Source organism: Citrus sinensis, chromosome 2 (genome assembly GCF_022201045.2).
Source record: "Citrus sinensis cultivar Valencia sweet orange chromosome 2, DVS_A1.0, whole genome shotgun sequence".
Lineage (NCBI taxonomy): Eukaryota > Viridiplantae > Streptophyta > Magnoliopsida > Sapindales > Rutaceae > Citrus > Citrus sinensis.
Window position 1 is genome coordinate 3,404,599 of NC_068557.1, and position 23,927 is coordinate 3,428,525.

Here is a 23,927-nt window from a genome sequence, read left to right on the forward strand (position 1 = left end):
AGGATGGATGGATATTGAATTATTTTGGGAGTATTGTTTTGTAAATTGTCGGTTTGGGGATGTTTTATTTATAAGGGAGATTCTGCCGAATTTTTAATAGAATTCTTAGATATCATAAATAATATCGATTCGATTATACGAGTTTAGATAGACTCGCCCTGGGAGTGCGGGTCGGGTCGTTTCAGTTAAGGTCTCATTGTTTGCTTGTGTAATAAAGTGAAGGCAATTATATTGATTTAGACTATCCCAATATTTATTTTGGTTTCTTAAAAAATTAATTCCATGGGTCTTAAAATTATCTTTTTAATTTTCGTAGTTCGTGTAAAAATTATTGTTCAAGTATGGCGGGGTAAGGGTTGTGTAGCTGAAAATTTACTCTACCACAGTCATGTACAAATAAAGTAATAGTCGAGTTTTTGAGAAATTATTCTGTCATAGTCACGCACAAGTTAGGTGATCATCGACTAATGGAAATGGTCTAGGCACAAATCAAGAGTATAATCGAGTATAAATGCAAGTGTCATAAGAGTGAGATAAAAGGTCGCGTAATTTTTACACAAAGGTCGAGTATTTAATAATTATAGTCGATGGGTGGGTAATGGTCAGGTAAAAAACGGGGGGTATGGTAAGGTAAAAACTAAAAAAATGGAGAATAAATATACTTTTTAAGGATATCTATGACTTTTCATTAAGAAATTGTCATATTAATGAATTTGCGTACCGGCAGGGAAAAAGATGCTGCAATGGTCTCTACACTGGGGAAGAACTCTGAATTTGCTGAAGTTAACATTGGCAATGAAGGCTCATTATTAATGGCTTTAAGAGGTGAGATCATTCCTCTCATACTAGATGTACCACATCAATAATTCTTTTTCTTCTAGGGTCAAAGTAAAGGAATTTTTTTCAGGAGCAGATATTTCGTTATTGACAATATTTTGATGATGTTTTAGTCTATAGTTGAAATGCTGTAACTTTGCTTCTGCAGATGTGGATCTTGTTCGTGGCAGCAGGGCCTTATCAACAGGCACTGAAATGCACTGTATTGGAAGCTGCCATAGAAACCAAGGTGAGGAAAGGTAAATGTTGTGTTTGATTATCTCTTTTCCAAGTCCAGTTTCCTATGTTTTATATATGTGATGATTGAAGCATGTATTCTTTTTGTTAGGGATGACAATAGATTGGATCTGACCCAAGATCCACGTGATCCAAATCCAATCGGATCGGATTTGGGTCGATTTAAAATGAATTTAGATCGGATTTGGATATCGATGTGTTGATCTAAGACGGATTTGGAGCAGGTCTGAATCTATCTTAATATCTAAATCTATAAACATATCCACCAATCTTTTAATTTTATTTTATTTTAAAAGTTTCTTAACAATTGTTGAATTATAATGATAATAAATTTTATTCATAGCATACTTCAAGGATCATTTTGTAATTTTACCAATTCATCCTGACTTGTCCAACGATAGCTAATTGGGTGCACCAATTCTACAGTGTCTTGGAAACTTTACACTTGGGCATTTGGATCTTAGAATGAACAATCTTCATGGTAGGATCCTAGAAGCGTATGCAAAAAACTGTAATTTGTCTGCTTAGGCTAAAAGACAATCACTAGAATGGACCATTGCAACCATCTTTGATTAATCGTACCGGTTTAATGTTTATGGATGCTCGGAATAACAACTTGAGCAGCCCAATTCCACAACTTCTTAGAAACTCAACACTTACTAGGGTCTTGGATATGAGAATGAGTGGATTTGAGGCAGCATCCCTCAAATGTTTGCAAATGTTTGCAAAGAGTTGTGATTTGAGAAGTCTTAACAGGCAACCAATTAGAAGGATATTGCCCTCCATCTTTTACTGAGAGTCAGATTTGAAAGTTTTTGATAATGGGAATAATCATGTTAATGATACATTTCCTCATTTGCTAGAAATTCTTCATGAATTGCAAGTGTTTATATTACGATCTAACCGATTTCGGATCTAATTGGTGATAGCAAAACAAGAGGAAAGGGACTCTCGTTTTAGTACCCCAAAATCGTTAGATCGTAATATAAGTACTTGCAGTTCCAAAAGAATTTCTAATCAATAAGGAAAAGTATCATTAACATAATTATTATTATTCCCAATATCAAAAACTTCCAATCGTTGACAGTTAACTAAAGACGGAGGCAATGATACTTCCAACTGAATTTATTCATTATCATATTCAAGATCTTAACAAATGTTGAGTTTCCAAGACATTATAGAATTGGGCTGCTAAAGTTGTTATTTCCTAAATTAATAAACATCAAACCGATACAATTAACTAACTATGTTGACAATGGTCCTTGTCATTCAGCCTAAGCATACAAATTACAGCCTTTTGCATACGTTTGTGGGATTCTACCATGAAGATTGTTCATTCTAACATCTAAACACCCCAGTGTTTCCAAGACACTGGGGAATTTGTCCACCGAAGCTATTATTGGACATAGAGATGGCCCACAGGTTGGGTGGTATGTGCAAGGATGTTTTAGTAGGGTATGTGGCATGGTGTGCACACAAACAAACTGGATTGGACTAGAAATTTTAAGCACGTAGTCCTTAAAATCACGTCCTTCTCTATATGCAACAATGGGAAGTATCAAATAATCCTGACTCAATTAATTGCAGCAATAATGATGTGAAGACGATGTGGGCTTAATTTGGGTGTGCAACTTCGGTTCTGTAAGTTGAATTTGAATGTGTAAAATTACTGTTCTGAAACTCATAATAAGATAATTGATTGGGTGTAAAAAGAAAATGGATTGAATAATTGAAATAACTTAGGTCCAAAATCTCTAACCTTACATGATCCCTGTTCAAATGGCCCAGTACTTGCCAGGTCAATATGTGAAAACTGATCCAAGTCACCAGCCTCAATATTCTCGCCACGTCATCACTCAACAGGTTGCCACTGACGATAATTTGGATAAGAAAAAACAGCTGAATTGAGAGCCTTCACTCCTCACAGAGAAACCAAAATGGCGCGAGCTTTGCTTCATTTGAATAGCACAAGATGAACAACATTCATTGTCATTGTCCTTGTTACCCATGAGATTATTGCCAAATTTCAAATGTTTCTGGATTTCAAGTTACTTAATTGCCAGCACTTTAGGAATCTTCTATGAATTTTATTTTTATTTGTTTATAAGAAATTCATTTCTTACTCCTGTGTTTTGTATTTTTCTTACTTTAATTTTCCAGTATTTTTCTAGTCATGGACAGAATCTGCTATGTTCATAGGTTAGGAATTAACAGGTTATAAAACTCAGGCGGTTAAATAATTTTTATCAATTAAACATATTATTCAGAAACTTTATTTCTCCTTTTCGTCTCACTTTAGAAATATTTATAAGCCCAACGAATTTGCCAGTTTAACACATTGTTTTGTTGTACTAACGAATTCAATTGGTAAAATCTCTTCAGTCTAAAAAGGAGATCTAGAATTCAAATCATCCTATGTTAAAAGAAAAAAAAAAAAGAAAATAAAGAGTTGTCATTAATCGACTTTAAAAACAAAGTTTATTCAAATGAAAGTGCTTTTGCTCTCAAACACAAAAGATGAAATTGTTGGCGTTTATTCTCGTGAGATTGCTGTGCTTGAAAATGTTTGATTATAAGCAATAGGGGAAAGGTCATTCACTATTATACCCTTGATTACAACAACCGAATAATTGACTTTAATTAAACTTCTACATGTAATCAATATAAATTAAACTTAAAATAATATAATATATAAATAAGATAAAATTTATAAAATATTTTGAATATTAGAAAAGTTATTTTAATATTATTAATTTGTCATATTCTTTTAATAGTAATAAAATCTATTTGACATATTAATAATATTTAAATAATTATACCTAACATTCACACTAATTTATAAAATTTATATTATTTTATTTGCAATATCGTTTTTAATTATGTCTATATTAGTATAAATCTTAAACTCAAAGTTTTGGATTAATAGATTTTAGTATTAATAAAGTCCGTTGCGATAGACTAATAATAACTTAATACTAAAAATAATTTTCGTTATATATGTAATTTTATTAATTATACTTCTTGTAATAATTTATTTGTATCATATGCTATTTATTTACTATTTTTATATCATATGCTATTTATTTACTATTTTTATATCATATGCTATTTATTTATTATTTTTATCTTATTGCTATATTTATATTTACTTCAGTTATTGTAATCAAAGGATATAAGAGTTATTTATAAGATTAAGGGGGTATGTGACCAATTAAGCAACCTTAGGAGCGTGGCCACATGGGTAGCACTTTCAATTCTGCATATTAATTGATCTAAGCTTACAAATTCAGCATATAGATTGCACATATTTACTGTAAACTACAAAGTAAATGGAAGGTCTATTCTAAGTCAACTTGCTTAGTAAACTAAAACAAAATCAAAACAGAGGAGGGAAAATGAACAGTGTGTCCATTTACATGTAATTGGACTCTACGGACTTAGTCGACTAACTCTCAAATAACTTTATTTAATTCGCCATTCGATCATAAGGGAGATATGTGTTATAACATACATATGGATGCCGTCTATTCATCTACTTTCTATAAAACCATAATAATAATAATAACTAGAGTCTAGCCGGCTGCTACATCACCATATACGAAAGACAACTGACATTTGTCTTATCTATATATCATTTAAGCTTTAATATGGACTGGTTCGTGGAAATTGGAAAAACTGGAAAATGCTGCTTTCGAATAATCAAAGTCTGCTATAGACACCATGAAAGGAAACGAGCAAAAAACAAACATAATCTATCAATGATTATGCTTAATCAATGATCAGCATCCATCGTCTATAGAGAGAAAGAAAATGAGGGTCATATATAAGAAATCAATGATAGGATGTGTTCTCTTGATCAGGAATTTTAGACTTTTGGAAGCTAGCAGTGGAAGTCAAATATTCTCCAGGTACCAAAATATGTTTTGCTTTCATTTCCATTGCATCAGAACGTGATACTACACAATTACATTTTGATGGTTAACTTGATCAAAATTTTCAGGAAAAAAAATTATTTTAAAAATAATTTTGACGTAGGAAATGATTTGGGGCGACATTCGTTTGGTGCCATTTAGGCCACATTTTCAGAATTGGGCGTATAGTATATACTTTCTCAAAGCTGGTAACAAGATGAACAATGCTGCGCATAAACAATATTGTTACATATATTAATGTAGGGGTGCTCTGGCTCTGATCCACAAGTGTTATGGCGTCACGCGAATATCTATAGAACTGGATCGAAAATGACAAGTTACCTAAAAGAAGACTTCATAATTTATGCCTTGAAGGAAAAAGAAAAAGAAAAAGAAAATCAATTAATTAAGGTAACAATAATTATTCATAAAAATTAAACATGGAGGGCCGGACGCCCTGTCCTACATTCCACGCCGGTCTTTAACTAATTTGTTTCTGTTCATTTTTCTCATTCGTCTTCTGGCAAAATCGGTAGATTCTGAACCATCTTTAATTTTCAACAAGCATGTGCTTTGACATTGATTCTTTAACTACCCCGAGGGAGTATAAACTGAGTAATTTCTGTGTTCTGCATATCTAAGTAATATTGATTCGGATTCTTTTATTTGATGTTAACGGTGTATAACATTGAATTCTAAATTTAGTCTTATCAATGCATCCATGTAGATTATTCCTCCTCATCTTTTTTTTTCTCATGGTAGTATTGATCAAGAAGTAAATGGAAGGCCGAACAACTTTTTTAACAAACTGAAACAGAATTAAAACAGAGGAGGGAAAATCAATTGTGCTTTGTGCATAATGTATATGACTGACCAACTAACTACGAGTTTAGCTGCCTGCCACATCAGCATATATAACACATAACTAATATCATTCCGCGTCGAGCATGTCGTCAAGATCCCCCTCTTGAAAGGATTCCACTTACCACCTAAATTCCAAAGCAAGATTTGGTGCCGTAAGTCAATAAATATTATATTATTAATTAATTACACACCATATTCAACTTCTATAAATATTCATTATATCTCTCTCTCTTCTTGTGATTTCATCATCCAGAAAAGAAAAAGAAAAAGAAAAATGGGTTATATCACTCAGCCTTATCAACTTTTGATTTGCCTCCAGTTATTGCTCTTCTATTCTCAGTGTTCAGCAATACTTTGCTCTCACGACCAAAGTTCTGCTTTGCTCCAATTTAAGCAGCTCTTTTCCTTTCAAAAACATTCTTCATTATCTTGTGAAATATTTCAACAAATATCTCGTCCAAAGATGATGTCTTGGAAAGAGGACGCTGATTGCTGCTCCTGGGATGGAGTAACATGTGATTCGGCGACGGGTCACGTGATTGGCCTCGACCTCAGTTGCAGTTGGCTTCACGGCAACATCCCTTCCAACAGTAGCCTTTTCTTTCTTCCTCGCCTGCGAAAGCTCAACCTAGCCTTCAATGATTTCAATGGCTCTAAGATTTCTTCTGGTTTTACTGATCAATTTCCAAGTTTGACACTCCTTGACCTCTGTTCCTGCAATTTCACGGGGTCAATTCCTCCCTCACTAGGTAACAATATTACACAGCTTGCTTATTTGGATCTATCAATTAACAGTTTTATTGGTCACATTCCATCATCTTTTTCAAATCTCCACCAGCTTCGTCATTTAGATCTTCAGTCCAACAACTTTGTTGGTAAAATTCCTGCATCATTAGGTAACAATATTACACAACTTGCTTATTTGGATCTCTCATCTAACAGTTTTAGTGGTCACATTCCATCATCTTTTTCAAATCTTCAGCAGCTTTGTTATTTAGATCTTGATGACAATCACTTTGTTGGTGAAATTCCTGCTTCACTTGGTAACAATATTACACAACTTGCTTATTTGGATCTCTCATCTAACGGTTTTAGTGGTCACATTCCATCATCTTTTTCAAATCTTCAGCAGCTTCTTTGGTTAAATCTTGAGTACAATAATTTTGTTGGTAAAATTCCGGATATGTTTACCAACCTAACCCAACTTTCTTTTTTAGGCTTGGCATATAATGAACTGATAGGCTCGATTCCAAGTTCAATCTTTGAACTTTTGAATTTGACTGAGATCTATCTTTCCTTTAGCAATTTCAGTGGCAGCGTTGAGCTTTACGATTTTGCAAAGCTCAAAAATCTTAAAGTTCTTTCTCTTTCTAATATTAGTTTATCAGTGAGCACCAAATTAACAGCCAACTCATCGTTCCCTAATCTTTCGGCGTTGGATTTATCGGCTTGTAATATAAGTGAGTTTCCAGACAACTTGAGAACTCAACATCAGTTAGAGTTGTTGGACCTTTCTGAAAACCAAATCGGTGGTAGGATTCCCAGTTGGATGTGGGATATAGGAGTACATACTTTGATTGAACTAGATCTTTCACGAAACTTCCTGACAAGTATAGACCATCTTCCGTGGAAAAATCTCGAATATCTCCACCTTGATTCGAACTCACTTCAAGGATCACTTCCAGATCTACCACCTCACATGGTATCCTTTTCAATTTCCAACAATAGTTTGACTGGAGAGATTCCTTCATCATTTTGTAATTTGAGCTCCATTCAATATCTTGACTTATCCAACAATAGCTTGAGTGGACAAATTCCACAGTGTCTTGGAAACTCTACACTTGAGACTTTGGATCTCCGAATGAACAACTTCCAAGGTAGCATCCCACAGACAAATGCAAAAGGCTGCAAGTTAACTTATCTTCGGCTGAGTGGCAATCACTTGGAGGGACCGTTACCACCATCTTTGACTAACTGTGTCAAATTGCAATTTCTTGATGTTGGGAATAACAACTTGAGCGGTCAAATTCCAGAATGTCTTGGAAACTCAACACTTCAAGTCTTGGATATGAGAATGAACAATTTTAGTGGCAGCCTCCCACAAACATTTGCAAAAAGTTGTGTTTTGGTAAGTCTTAACCTTAATGGCAATCGGTTGAAAGGACCATTACCTCCATCTTTGGTTAATTGTCAGTATTTGGAAGTTTTAGATGTTGGGAATAATCAGATTGATGACACCTTTCCCTACTGGTTAGACGTTCTTCTTGAGTTGCAAGTTCTTATATTGCGTTCTAATAGATTTTGGGGTCCTATTGGTGATACCAAAACAAGAGTTCCCTTTCCCAAGTTGCGAATAATGGATTGCTCTCACAATCAACTCACCGGTGTTTTGCCATTATGGTATTTGGAAAGTTTTAAAGCCATGATGCATGGGAATAACAATAGTGTTGAAGTCGGTTATATGAGGTTGCCGGGTTCTTCTAATTACTATGAGTCAATATTTCTGACTATGAAAGGCATTGACTTACAAATGGAGAGGATTCTAACAACTTTTGCAACTATTGATTTGTCCAGCAATAGATTTCAACGGAAAATTCCAGAAGTAGTGGGAAAGTTGAATTCACTCAAAAGTCTCAACATTTCTCACAACAACCTGACAGGTTGTATTCCTTCATCGCTGAGAAATCTGACAGAGCTTGAATCTTTAGACCTCTCTTCAAACAAGCTTGCTGGACGTATCCCAACACAACTGGCGAGTCTCAATTATCTTTCGGTGTTGAATCTTTCGAACAACCAGCTCGAGGGACCCATACCAGGAGGACCCCAGTTTAATACATTTGGAAATGATTCCTATTCTGGTAACTCGGGTCTGTGTGGATTCCCATTATCAAAAAGCTGCAGCATTGATGAGGCACCAGAACCAACAACACCAACAGGATTTATCGAAGGAGACGATGCTTCAAGCTGGTTTGATTGGAAGCTCGCTAAGTTGGGTTATGCATCTGGAGTGGTGATCGGCTTGTCCATAGGATACATGGCATTTGTGACTAGAGGGCCACAATGGTTTGTAAGAATGATCGAAAGGAAGCAATCCAGGAAGCTGAGAAGGGTGATCAGACGAGGCAGAGCAAGTAGAAGAAGTTTGTAGATGCATCTCTAAAGGCCAAGGTGAGTAATTATTAAGTGGGTGCATTGCTCTTCTTGGAGAAAATGTATTAAATGAAATCCCACACATTTGCCAATGGGCTTGTACAACGTTGACGGCACTCATACTCATACATCTGAGGGTTTAAAGTAATTTTCGTAGATCTTTTATTGTAATATATGTATCTATATTTCAAAAGGAAGAAACCACCGTCATCCAATTTTAATTAAGAAAAATCTGCACTTTTTCATATATCACCTTTTTTTCGTTTTGTAGAAACAAAAATAATTATGCGTAAAATGAAACCAAACGGCCATTAAATTTAGAGGGGTTTTCATAGCGATGCTGTTGAGATTAAAAGTTAAATCTTGAGACTTAATCAACCAAACGAATCAAACTAACTCCCCAAGAACCAATTATCAAAAGATAAAGAAACAATCAACACACCCAAGACACTAAAGAACTTAGAACAAAGAGGTTAAGAGGAAGAAGAAGAACTAAAAAGATTACGTGGTTCAATACCAATGGTACCTACATCCACGGCTGAAGAACCCTCTTGGGCTTGAAGCTTTTATTGAACAGATCGATTACACAGAGACAACTGATGACAAGGATTAAATCTCTCTCACAGAGTATTTTCTATCTCTCACCCTAAGCCTCTCAAAATCGTGAATCAAGTGCTACTGTTGATTAGCCTTGAGCCATCTTTTATAGCTCTATTTTGTCCAGCTGTTAGTAGTAACAAACTTAATTAACTCTGGCCCCACCAACGCTGACTCAGCTTGCCACTTAACCTCTTAACAGAATTAACTAACTTAGCTTCACAGATGCCATACCTTAACAGCAGTCCCCACATACGGCGCGGCCCATGATTCCACTTATAACACGTTCTCAAGATAATTGATTAGGTGTAAAAAGAAAATGGTTTGAATAATTAAAAAAACATTGGTCCAAAATCTCTAACCTTTTATGATCCTTGTTCAAACGGCCCTGTACGTGCCACGTCAACATGTGCAAACTCATCCACGTCACCAGCCTTAGCGCTCTCACCACGTCATCACTCGATGATCATTTGGATTAAGAAAAACAGTTGAATTGGGTCTCGTCAGTCGTCACAGAGGCCGAGCACAAAAGACAAAGAGAAACTGAAATGGCGCGAGCTTTGCTTTATTTGAATCGCACGGCCACGGCCATAATAGTTATGTTGATTGATGTGGTTTGACTTTCGTATGTTATTATTTAAATCCCCTAATATGTTAAAATTTAAAAAACTGTAAAACTTGTTTAAAGTAACATAAATATAAAAATTACTCTACTCAACATCTCAACCATAAATTATATAAATAACTAAATATAAATACAAAGTTAAAAACCATGTCTCATTCCTTTAAAAAACACACAATTTAATTCCGCAATCTAAGCAAAGAGTTCATCAATTTAACAAATAAAATAAAAACACACAACTCAATACCACAATTTAGACCAGGAGTTCATTAGTTCATTGGTTTAACAAAGAGTTCATCAATTTTTTTTAAATTGTTAAATGAGAGAGTTGGGTCACATAAAACCCAAACCCTGACCCAAATTTAATTAAACTTTTATTTTTTAAGCTTGAGTTCGATTTTTGACCCTTAAATTCGGGTCAAAGCCCTAAAAATTTGAGTCGGGCCAATCTGGTCAAAAATCGGGTCGGGCTTTTTTGCCATCTTTATCCAAGACATTGTGGAATTGGGCTGCTCAAGTTGTTATTCCTGAAATTAATAAACATCAAACCGATACAATTAACTAAATATGGTGACAATGATCCTTCTAGGTGATTGTCATTCAGTGTAAGCATACAAATTGCAACCTTTTTGCATATGATTGTGGGATTCTACCACGAAGATTGTTCATTCTAACATTTAAGTACCCCATTGTAAAGTTTCCAAGGCACGACTGAAGCTATTATTGGACATAGAGATGGCCACTCGCCAATGCGAGTATGTTTTAGAAGGGCACGTAGCATGGTGTGCACACAAATTAACAAACTAGATAAGGCTGAGAATTTTAAGTATGTGGTCCTTTAAATCATGTCCTTCTATAAATGCAACAATGGGAAATATCAAATAATCGTGACTCAATTAATTGTAGCAATAATGATGTAGGAGATGATATGAGCTTAATTTGGGTGTACTTCTTTGGTTATATGAGTTGAATTTGAATGTGTAATATTATTGTTCTGAAACTCAATAAGATAATTGATTGGGTGTAAAAAGAAAATGGATTGAAAAATTAAAATAACTTCTGTCCAAAATCTCTAACCTTACATGATCTTTGTTCAAATGACCCAGTACGTGCCACGTCTACATGTGAAAACTCATCCACGTCAATATTCTCACCACGTCATCACTCAACAGGTTACAGTGACGATAATTTGGATAAGGAAAATTGTTGAATTGAGAGCCTTCACTATTCACAGAGAAACCAAAAAAGCGCGAGCTTTGCTTCACTTGAATAGCACAGCCACGGCCTTAGTGGCCAGGGCTACAGCCTACAAGTGCTACTACAGAGACAGTTCTTGATGGAGCTCAGTTTCAAATGAAGAACCAAAACACCTGTGTTTTGGTACTTGGAGTTATGGGTCGGGTCGTTGGATCCACTGCTGTTTCTCTCTACAAACTCTGCCCCAACCTTCAGATTGTAGTTGGCTCTCGAAACAGGTCAAATCATCAATGCCCTTTTCTTTCTTTTGTTTGGTTTCCGAAAAAATGCAAGAAATAAAGGAGGGAAATTTTTAAAGCTTTGTTATTTTCTGTTATTTTTATGTTTACTATGTTTCTTTGGTTCTTTTAAAATTTAAATTCAAGGTGATGGCTAAGGGTAAACTACAATGCTTTTACATGATTCCAAAAGCACATTTCTAAACAGCCACTCAACTACAAGCGATTGTCATGTCCTGCAATTGTAGATTAAGGCTACATTTGGTAGTGGTATTGTGCGGTCGAGGCTTTTTAAGGCACATCTACTTTTAAATGAGAGCTACTGTGAAATCAAAGTTTTAGTTATAAAATAAAAGTTTATAGTGTTTGGTAATTTGTTTAAATAGTAATTTTGATAAAAATAGTAAACCTAACATAGGTTAGGCAATTGTGGGTAAATTTGCTTTAATTGTCAAACTGTGGTTATAATATTTACCAAATATTTTAAGGTTGTGATTAGATGGAAATAAGGAATATAGCCTAAACAAGCCATAATAAAATTGCCAATGATACAAAAAATTGTAATTCTCTCTCTTTTTGGTTTTCCTAAGCATTCGAAAGGCAATCATATTTTTTTTTTTTGTTTTGATTGATATGCTTTGACCACGGTATGTTATTATTTTAGAATGTTGTCAAACATGTTAGTTCTTGGATGGAACTATAGAGTTGTGAATTCAAATAGTGCCACAATGGTCTTTACACTGAGGAAGAATTCTGCATTTGCTGAAGTTAACATTGACAATGAAGGCTCATTATTAATGGTTTTAATGTTGTGTTTACTTTCTGAAGTAGGAGTAAGGAGTGTGGATTCCTCCCACTCCAATGTTTACTTCAACATTTTAAGATAGGATGAGGAATCCCACTCTGTGGGCCCGTGGGATTCACCCATTTTTAGAGTGGGGACTCCCATGGGCAGAGGTGGGAGTGGAATAACTATCGTTTGAGCTTTAATTTGGTCTGGTTAGTGGAGTCTAGGCCGCTGCCACATCACCATATACAAGAGACAACCAACATTTCTCGTATCTATATATCGTTTGAGCTTTAATTTGGATTGGTTAGTGGAAATTGAATAATCAAAGTCTACTAAAGACGTCAAGAAAGGAAACGAGTAAAATACAAACATCGTTTATCAATGTTTATGATCGTAGCCCATTTTTTTTTGTCTTAACCACGAGGTATCCTAAGTAGGGCCCCAACTGTAGGAGGCACATTTAAGCTCGTACCATAACTCAGACTAGAAGTTCCCGCTCGAACCGAGAGGCACATGTTCTCCCAAAAAAGGCGACTTCCCTGCGACTCGAACTGGGAAGCAAATCCAGTCAAGCCACTTAAGGGGACTCCATTGCCAGTGGAGCCAACACTTTGTTGGTATGCTTGTAGCCCGTTGACAACACTCATGCTCTCAAATCTTGAGAGCAATTAATTCGTGGGACCCAATATTTTCTGTCAATATAATTAGATATGGGTAGATTTTTTCTACTAATATAAATAGAGCATATATCCCTAACAAATTTACGAAATTATCTATCTAACTTTTAGGAAATTATACCATTTCAGGACCCAAAATTTCATTTGAATTTAATTTAAATTACAGCCCTGAGGAAACTTCTAAGATTTGTACTTTTATTTTCATAACAAAATCTTAAGTTACTTCCGTTTGTTGTGTTTTTAATTAATTTCAGTTTACACCTTAATCTTCTCTGAATTTATTTTTTTTTTCAGCTTAGGAGAGCATATTAACGCCTACATAAAAGAAGCTATATACCATTATAAATAGAGTAATATTAGTACAAAATTAATTCAAACTAGAGAAAAAGATCACAAATTTATAAAGCCTTACTGTGGAATGCTCAACGTTGACTTAGGAAAAGGGTTTAAGATCTGTATTGAGTATTGATCAAGCAATTTCAGCATAGAGATTACACACATATATAGTAAACAATTAAGAGTAAATGGAAGGTCTAGCATCTAATTGGAATTTTACAAAACTAGCGACAAATGCACCAATAAACTAGACTCCAGAACAAGAAGTATATAATCCAATTAGAAAAGATAATTAAAAATAGATAAATTGGAAATAATTAATCCAGACAAAACAATAAAAACACAAGTGAAGACTTGCAATATAAGTGAGTTTCCAGACATCTTGAGAACTCAACATCAGTTAGAGTGGTTGGACCTTTCTAAAAACCAAATCCGTGGTAGGATTCCCAGTTGGATGTGGGATATTGGAGTACATACTTTGCAATTTCTAATTCTTTCACAAAACGTCCTGACAAGCATAGACCATCTTCCGTGGAAAAATCTCCAATATCTTACCCTTGATTCGAACCTACTTCAAGGATCACTTCCAGATCTACCACCTCACATGGTACAGCTTTTAATTTCCAACAATAGTTTGACTGGAGAGATTCCTTCGTCATTTTGTAATTTGAGTTCCATTCAATATCTTAACTTATCCAACAATAGCTTGAGTGGACAAATTCCACAGTGTCTTGGAAACTCTACACTTGAAACTTTAGATCTCGGAATGAATAACTTCCAAGGTAGCATCCCGCAGACAAATGCAAAAGGCTGCAACTTGACTTCTCTTCGGCTGAGTGGCAATCACTTGGAGGGACCATTACCACCATCTTTGATTAATTGTGTCAATTTGCAATTTCTTGATGTTGGGAATAACAACTTGAGCGGCCCAATTCCAGAATGTCTTGGAAACTCAACACGTTTGTCATTTCTTGATGTTGGGAATAACAGCTTGAGCGGCCCAATTCCGGAATGTCTTGCAAACTCAACACTTGAAATCTTAGATATGAGAATGAACAAGTTTAGTGGCAGCCTCCCACAAAACATTTGCAAAAAGTTGTGTTTTGGTAAGTCTTAACCTTAATGGCAATCGGTTGAAAGGACCATTGCCTCCATCCTTGGTTAATTGTCAGTATTTGGAAGTTTTAGATGTTGGGAATAATCAGATTGATGACACCTTTCTCTACTGGTTAGACGTTCTTCTTCAATTGCAAGTTCTTATATTGCGTTCTAATAGATTTTGGGGTCCTATTGGTGATACCAAAACAAGAGTTCCCTTTCCCAACTAGCAGAACTTGAAGAGATCAGGAATGATGCATATGATAATGCCAAGATTTATAAACATCGAATGAAAATCTTTCATGACAAACACATTTTGGGAAAATCCTTTACACCAAGTCAGAAAGTACTTTTATATAATTCTCGATTGCATCTCTTTCCAGGTAAGTTACGCTCTCGATGGTCTGGTCATTTTATAGTTCGTACTGTCTTTCCTTATGAAACAATTGAGATTGAAAATCCTAAAAATGGTGATTTATTTAAAGTTAAAGATTAAAACCATTTTTAGAGCTAAGAACACCAGAAAATGGGGCAGTTTTTTATTTAATTACACTAAATATACAATTGAGTTCACTGTTTTCCAAAAAATGGGGCATTTTTTTTATTTAATTACAAAATTATCCTTATTGAAACCCATATAAGAGTATTTATATTAATTACTTATATTGCTTCTTCAACTATCATCAAATTCTTATTCATCATTTAAGGAATAAGTGTGCTATCCAAATAATCTCAAATGATGTACTAAATAAATATTCTGAGGAACAAGACTCATTATGGCTCCTTTCAGTAGTTTGTAGCTTTAGTTTCTTATTAATAAAATTCTCTCGCATTGAACTAGAAAAAGAAATTCAGCCCACCCAAAAAAATGTTAGCGTCGCCGTTGAAAGGAGCTAAATTACATATTGTCTGACTAGAGAAACTCTTATCATATCTGTTAATATACTGCTTTTGGATCCCTTATTCTGACTTTTTATCATTTCCATGGCAGTGATGGCAGCAGAGCTTGTTCATATTGGTAGAAGTGAAAGCAAATTAAGGAGAGACAGAATGACCTAAATATATATGTCCACTATGTTTAATATGGTGGAGTCCTGGATCAGTCGCTTTGCTGAAATGATTTCAAGTAATAGCCCACTGTGATTGGCAATTTTCTCTTATTTAGGTTTGGGTGAAAGTGAACCCCATCCACACAAAGTAATTTACAGGAAGTGGTAAGGTGAAAAGATCAGCCTAATTCATTGCCTAGGGATGTTACAATCATTTTTTATTACTAAATATTTTTAAATTAGGATCATGTATTAATGGAATAAAAATTTTCATAATCTAACAATTGATCTACAAAAACCAGAATCCTAATTAAATTCAAATAATAATTATAATCAACCTCTATAGGAAAAGGGAAAACGAGAATCATATGCAAGGAAAATCATTTCATGATGGAGAAAAACATCACTGATAGATGCCCCAGATCAAATCCCGAGTCAAGCCCCGAAGCTTTCGTAAAACGACGGTGTTTTGTAATTTTTTTTTTGTTTCAATTTTCCGTAAAATGATGTCGTTTTGCTCAAGCATTACAGCTCCGTACCAAACTCATCTTTCTCTTTCATTTTTTGTTTCACCACAGAACCCAACTACATAACCCCAACTGCAGAACCCCTCAAGTTGTTATCTTCCTTCTGCAGAACCGATCTTTCTCTTTCAATTTTGTTATGCCAAAACTATAGGAAGAAATATAACATACCTACAGAATTAAATAAATAATTGAACAAGGGAGGCTGGCAGATTTAGTTAAAACGTAATGTCCAAAGTGACGATTCCACATATGGAAAACCTTCCCAAAGGATTGCCAGTTCCATCCCATTATAATTTGTTTGAAAACAATGATTACATAGTTGAAAACAAATTTAGTTTTTATATAATATGTTGAGTGGAAATTTTCAATTTGTTACTTACAATTACTAATCTCTGTCATCGGTGGCAGTGTTAATGGTAGTGGCGGTGGCTGGCTATCAGTGATGGCAGTCCTAGTGGCTACATATGCGTGGATTCTGGATTTTGGATGGTGGATTGTGGACTTTGAATGCATGTGCTGTAGTTGATCGATAAAGGAAAGGGGCGTGGAAAAATGATGCGTAAATCAAAACGGTGCGTTTTATTTTCAGGGTTTGACCCGATGTAAATATCATTTTCTAGAGAAAAATTTACCTTAATTATTGGTATGTTCTCTTGAGGAATTTTGGTCTCTTGCTACCGAAACTTATTTTTGCTTAATTTATTTCCATAGCTTATTTTTGGTCACTTTTGGTCTCTTGAAATGATATTATATTGTTGCAGGAAAAGATGCGAGGGTAACTTTGATTTGGTCGATCTTGGGCGACGTACGTACTTTGGATTTGAGCGTGGATCAATTTATCATTTTAAAACTTGTGATGAGAATAACAACACTTATTCAACAGAATTTTTCTAAATTCTTCTGTTTCAGGACTGAAAATTTCATTTGAAGTTATTTTCCAGTACTTTAGGGAACTCATGTATTATTTCTTCTTCTTCATCTTTTTTTTTCCCTTTGTGTTTTTAATCCTTTACTTTCTTGTATTTTACCATTAAATTCTTGAATATTTGTTCATGGGTTAGAATTTCGCTAATTAGTAGTATAAAAAGATGTAAACACATGGTTAAATTATTTTTTATTAAAAAAATTGAGATTCATATGAGGTTAGAAAAATGGAATTACATTTTTTAAGAGATTGGTGTTATGGGTTAATAATATTAAAATAACAATATTTTAGTCAAAGGCCATGTGAAAATCTAATATCTTCATTTTAGCAGTGGGTTTATTAAAAAATTGGGCTTATTGAATAAAATGATGAGTTCAAAAAGCCCCACACAATTAAGTGTTAGCTAATTTGATGAATCCATTTTAAAAAATTTGACTAACTAGTTTATATGATTTATATTAAAATAATAAATCTAGGAACCAACATTTGGATTTCAATTTATATTTAATTATCTGTATTTTCTTTTTATTTATTTGATAATAAATTTCATAATCATTGTTTGTATAATTTTTTATTTCAGTTTTACCATTTTGTAATATATATGAATGGCACATTAATTAGGATTAGATAGATATTGTTATTCTTGTTAAAAATGAGAATGGGTTTAGAGAATTTATTCATTTCGAAAATAAAAAAGAAAATGGATTTGAGAATAATTGAAATAACGCAGATCCAAAACCTCTGTCCTTTGACCGACGGATTCTGTATGAATTTTAGTTGAAACAAAACTAGGCCCATAATTATAAAGCCCAGTGGTATACACGTCATAAACAAAAGCTCAGAACAGAGCCCATTTAGGTGCAGCCATTGCTCGGAGTTTTTTGTTTTAATATGCCGCAAAAGTATATCCGCTCCCTTCCATTTATTCAGTATTCACTTATACAACAAATTCACCAGCATAAAGATTGAGGTCCTCTCATTTGTGAATTACATGTTACCCAACTTTTATATCAACCCCAAAACTTTCCTCTCACTTTCTCAACGTTAAGGTTTTATTTTTACCTTACGGGTAATAAAGTGAAGGTGATTACGTAGATTTAGACTATTGCCAATAGTTATTTTGGTTCCTTAATTAAAAAATTATGTTTTTAATTGTCATAGTTCGTAAAAAAATTATTCATCAATTATGGTCGGGTAAGGGTTGTGTAGTGAAAATTTACCTGACCACAGTCGTGCACAAATCAAGTAATAGTCAAGTTGTTGAAAAATTATTCGGCTATAGTCACGCACATGCAATTCGGTTAATCGTGGAATAATTGGAACAGTCACTTACAAGTCGGGCAATAGTCAAGTAGGCCAAGAGTAATTGAGTATGAATACAATTGTCATAAGAACAAGGTAAAAGGTTGTGCCATTTTTAGATAAAGGTTGAGTAATTAATAATTACAGGTTGAGAAATTATTAGCCATGTATGTGTAATGGTTGGGTAAAAAATGGAAAATAAATGTACTCTTTAAGGATATTTACGACTTTTCTTTAAGGAATTGTCATATTAATGGAATTACTGAGTACGGTGTCATATTTGTAGAATTAAGCCACTTTCATGGCATAAACGGTGCAATTTCTTCACATTGCTCAGCTCTCTCAAAGTGAGCTCTGCCCCAAAGCTTCAAAATTATAGTTGGCTCTCGAAATCAGGTGAAAACATTAAAACTTTCTTTCTTCCGTTTGTTTTATGAAAAAATGCAATAAAAGCTTTCAAAGTAGTTCAATTATGTGTTTTCCTTTTGTTAATTTTGTGTTATGTGGACGAACTAGGAATACATGTGCATTGCTCGATTTGAAACTGCATTATTATCTACCGATTTTATATTCTAGTGGCCAGATTATTTTAAAACATGTAGTTTACTCATAATTTGTAATAATATTGAAACTCTAATTTGTTTTGGACACAGCTTCTTCTAGATAGCATGCTTAAAAATTTAACGTGGAATTATATTGGACACAGCTTCTGCTGTTACCGTTTGAACTGGATTTGTGGAAAATTATCATTTTGACTCTGCTTAATTATAACAGTGCGAGTAGAAGTGATAGAAAAAGCTTTTCTTCCTTGTAAGTTCTCATTAATGATTTTCATTAAAAAATAATTATGTATTATTTAGTTATGTTGTTTCCTTTAACTATCCTTAAACTCTTGTCCGAATTCATCATTAAAGGAGTAAATATGTTGTTTGAGTAATTATTAAATAAATATTTTGTGGCACAAAGCTCATTTTGTCTCTTCTTATTAGTTGTATCTTTGATGTCTTATTAATAAAGTTCTCTTGCATTGAATTAGGAAAAAAAAAAAAAAAAGATCCTGACTAAACAGAATCTCGTTTTCAGGAATTTTTTTACCCAGTGGATCCTAATAGTACAAACTGCCAGTACTGCTCAATTTATAATACTGTCAAATTGTCATCAAAGAAACGGGCTGTAGTTATATAAAAATTTTCAAAATGATAATTGCACACAGCTTCTTGTAGATGGTGTGCACGATAAACACGTCTGCTTTTAGGCAGGTTCGTGGAAACACTGGAATAGATTTTTAATTGGAACTGGAAATCTAACTTTTCCACTTTTTTGACCTTTCCCATGAGTTTCACGGGTGTTGAAAAAGTAAGAAGTATTAGTTTGAAATTTTACAAACTGCTGGAAAACAACACACCAAATTCCACAACTAGATTGTAAGGGCACGGTAATAAGACTTGTTGTATAAGTATTTTTATCTGATACATAGAAGAATGATCCTCGAATATGAGGGCGCACATATAATAATGCACCTTTTGAAGAATGCAGTCTTCTTTAGGCCAAAAGGAAAGGGAATGAGTAAAAGATAATAGCCAGCTAGATGTCTGCTCTGGACTTGGAATTGCAACTCTTCACTTTTTGATCCTTCCCACGAGTTTCATGGCTGTGGAAAATGTGCAAGTACTTGTTTGAAATTTTACAAATTGTTCAAAAAACGGCTGTCCAATTTATTCCAAAACTAGATTATAAGGCTAAGCAATAAGACTTGGTGCTCAGATTCTAAAAGTATTACAAAGACTTGGTACCTTAAATTCACATTATACTTGAATAGCCATATCTGTTCTTGTGATTTCCTCAAGGAAAAAAGATAATATGGATCATTTTAACTCAGCCTTTTCAACTTTTGATTTAGACACTGCTAGCTTCTTCTAGATAATTAAACATGGAGTTGGAGACATCTTCTGCTGTTTCCTTTTGGAATGGGTTGTGGAACCAAAGTTAACCTGACTCCGTAACAAGATAAGCACTCAATATAGTTTGGAATTTTACAAAACTGGCGACAAATGCACCAATTAACCTGACTCCGTAACAAGATTATGAGCTAGTCTTACTAACTTGTTGTAGTAAACTAATTATCAAGAAGTAAATGGAAGGCCTAACAACTTTTTCAACAAACTGAAACAGAATTAAAGCAGAGGAGGGGAAATCAATTGTGCTTTGTGCATAATGTATATGACTAACTAACGACGAGTTTAGCTGGCTGCCACATCAGCATATATAACACATAACTAATATCTCTCTAAACTATATTTTCGCATACATAAATAAATATCAAAATGGTAATTAATTGGATACAGCTTCAGCTTTTGGACTGGTTTGTGAAAATCGGAAAAATTTTAAACAGCTCATCTTGAACAATATAAAATCTACTTTATACGTGAACAAAGGAGATGGTCCGTAAAGATAATCCATCAATGATTAATTACTTTAAAGCTTGTTAGATTACTTTCAGGAAGAAAGAATTCATTGCCTCTAAGACTTCATTTGAAAAACTCAATTTCCATTTGCAAAAGAGTGCATTGCTCTTTTTGGTGAAAAATAGTTTAACGGAAATCCCCTTCATCCAATTTTTTTTTTTCTTTTCTTTTTAAGAAATTAGCACTTTGTCATATATGCTTAACATTTTTAATTCTGTGTAAACAAAAATAATTAATTTTGTGTAAAACCAAACCAAACGGCCATTAAATTTAAATAAGTTTTCATGCCATTGCCAATCATAAGATCAGTCTCAAGGGTAAGGGCCACCATTCCCCGTCGAGCATGTCGTCAACATACCCCTCTTCAAAGGATTCCAGATAAATATTAATCAGATGAATCAACTTGCTAAATTCCAAAGCAAGACTTGGTGCTGTAAGTCAATAAATATTATATTATTAATTAATTACACACCATATTCAACTTCTATAATTAGTCATTATATCTCTCTCTCTTCTTGTGATTTCATCATCCAGAAACGAAAAAGAAAATGGGTTATATCACTCAGCCTTATCAACTTTTTATTTGCCTCCAGTTATTGCTCTTGTATTCTCAGTGTTCAGCAATACTTTGCTCTCATGACCAAAGTTCTGCTTTACTCCAATTTAAGCAGCTCTTTTCCTTTGAAAACCATTCTTCGTGGTTTTGTGATGGACGTCAACAATCTCGTCCAAAGATGATGTCTTGGAAAGAGGACGCTGATTGCTGCTCCTGAGATGGAGTAACATGTGATTCGGCGACGGGTCACGTGATTGGCCTCGACCTCAGTTGCAGTTGGCTTCACGGCAACATCCCTTCCAACAGTAGCCGTTTCTTTCTTTCTCGCCTGCGAAAGCTCAACCTGGCTTACAATGATTTCAATTACTCTAAGATTTCTTCTGGTTTTACTCAATTTCCAAACATGACACTCCGTAACCTCTCTTCCAGCTATTTCATGGGGTCAATTCCTGCATCGCTAGGTAACGATATTACACAACTTGCTTATTTGGATCTCTCATTTAACAGTTTTAGTGGTCACATTCCATCATCTTTTTCAAATCTTCAGCAGCTTCGTCTTTTAGATCTTCGGTACAATAACTTTGTCGGTAAAATTCCGGATATATTTACCAACCTAACCCGACTTTCTTATTTAGGCCTGGGAGGGAATCAACTGATTGGCTCGATTCCAAGTTCAATATTTGAACTTTTGAATTTGACATTTGCAATTTCAGTGGCAGCGTTGAGCTTTACGATTTTGCAAAGCTCAAAAAACTTAAAGCTCTTTATCTTTCTAATATTAGTTTATCAATGAGCACCAAATTAACAGTCAACTCATCTTTCCCTAATCTTTCGGAGTTGGGTTTACGGGCTTGCAATATAAGTGAGTTTCCCAGTTGGATGTGGGATATCGGAGTACATACTTTAATTTACCTAGAACTTTCACGAAACTTCCTGACAAACATAGACCATCTTCCGTGGAAAAATCTGGAATATCTTCACCTTGATTCGAACTTACTTCAAGGATCACTTCTAAATCTACCACCTCACATGAGAGAGTTTTCAATTTCCAGAAATAATTTGACTGGAGAGATTCCTTCGTCATTTTGTAATTTGAGTTACATTCGATTTTTTGACTCATCCAACAATAGCTTGAGTGGACAAATTCTACAGTGTCTTGGAAACTCTACACTTGATACTTTGGATCTCGGAATGAACAACTTCCAAGGTAGCGTCCAACAGATATATACAAAGGGTTGCAAATTGGTTTATCTTCGGCTGAGTGGCAATCACTTGGAGGGACCATTACCACCATCTTTGATTAACTGTGTCGATTTGCAATTTCTTGATGTTGGGAATAACAGCTTGAGCGGCCCAATTCCAGAATATCTTGGAAACTCAACACTTGAAATCTTAGATATGAGAATGAACAAGTTTAGTGGCAGCCTCCCTCAAACATTTGCAAAAAGTTGTGTTTTGGTAAGTCTTAACCTTAATGGCAATCGGTTGGAAGGACCTTTGCCTCCATCTTTGGTTAATTGTCGACATTTGGAAGTTATAGATGTTGGGAACAATCAGATTAATGATACCTTTCCCCACTGGTTAGACGTTCTTCCTGAATTGCAAGTCCTTACATTGCGATCTAATAGATTTCGTGGTCCCATTGATGATACCAAAACAAGAGTTCCTTTCCCCAAGTTGCGAATAATTGATCTCTCTTACAATCGATTCACTGGTGTTTTGCCAATATGGTATCTGCATGGTTTTAAAGTATTGAAGTCAATTATATGAGGTCGTTGAATTATTCTTACTATGAATCAATATCTTTGACTATGAAAGGCAATGACATACAAATGGAGAGGATTTTAACCACTTTTGCAACTATTGATTTGTCGAGCAACAGATTTCAAGGGGAAATATTAGAAGTGTTGGGAAAGCTTAATTCGCTCAAAAGTCTCAACATTTCTCACAACAACCTGACAGGTGGTATTCCATCGTCGCTAAGAAATCTGACAGAGCTTGAATCTCTAGACCTCTCTTCAAACAAGCTTGCTGGACGTATCCCAACACAACTGGCGAGTCTCAATTATCTTTCGGTGTTGAATCTTTCGAACAACCAGCTCGAGGGACCCATACCAGGAGACCAGGAGGACCCCAGTTTAATACATTTGGAAATGATTCCTATTCTGGTAACTCGGGGCTGTGTGGATTCCCATTATCAAAAAGCTGCAGCACTGATGAGGCACCAGAACCAACAACACCAACAGGATTTATCGAAGGAGACGATGCTTCAAGCTGGTTTGATTGGAAGCTCGCTAAGTTGGGTTATGCATCTGGAGTGGTGATCGGCTTGTCCATCGGATACATGGCATTTGTGACTGGAAGGCCACAATGGTTTGTAAGAATGATCGAAAGGAAGCAATCCAGGAAGCTAAGAAGGGTGATCAGACGAGGCAGAGCAAGTAGAAGAAGTTTGTAGATGCATCTCTAAAGGCCCAGGTGAGTAATTATTAGTTTGTCTTTTGGAATT

General features: G+C 34.7%; 2 protein-coding genes and 2 long non-coding RNA genes across 4 annotated transcripts; all 4 read left to right on the plus strand.

The window, feature by feature from the left end:
- The first annotated feature begins 465 nt into the window (after positions 1-465).
- Positions 466-1,336, plus strand: LOC127899133 (uncharacterized). Its single transcript, XR_008050959.1, has 3 exons — positions 466-825; positions 986-1,066; positions 1,166-1,336. It is a non-coding gene; the product is annotated as an uncharacterized LOC127899133 (long non-coding RNA).
- Positions 1,337-6,315: 4,979 nt separating this feature from the next.
- LOC112497243 (receptor like protein 22-like) lies at positions 6,316-8,997 on the plus strand. The gene has a single exon (XM_052434568.1). It carries the CDS (start codon positions 6,316-6,318, stop codon positions 8,995-8,997), a length of 2,682 nt encoding a protein of 893 aa, XP_052290528.1.
- A 2,387-nt stretch (positions 8,998-11,384) lies between these two features.
- On the plus strand, positions 11,385-17,136 carry LOC112497163 (uncharacterized). Its single transcript, XR_003063755.2, has 4 exons — positions 11,385-11,693; positions 15,586-15,808; positions 16,579-16,742; positions 16,932-17,136. It is a non-coding gene; the product is annotated as an uncharacterized LOC112497163 (long non-coding RNA).
- A 4,685-nt stretch (positions 17,137-21,821) lies between these two features.
- LOC107175936 (receptor-like protein 11) lies at positions 21,822-23,188 on the plus strand. The gene is made up of 2 exons (XM_025095050.2): positions 21,822-21,988; positions 22,132-23,188. Exons 1-2 carry the CDS (start codon positions 21,822-21,824, stop codon positions 23,186-23,188), a joined length of 1,224 nt encoding a protein of 407 aa, XP_024950818.2.
- Positions 23,189-23,927: the final 739 nt, after the last annotated feature.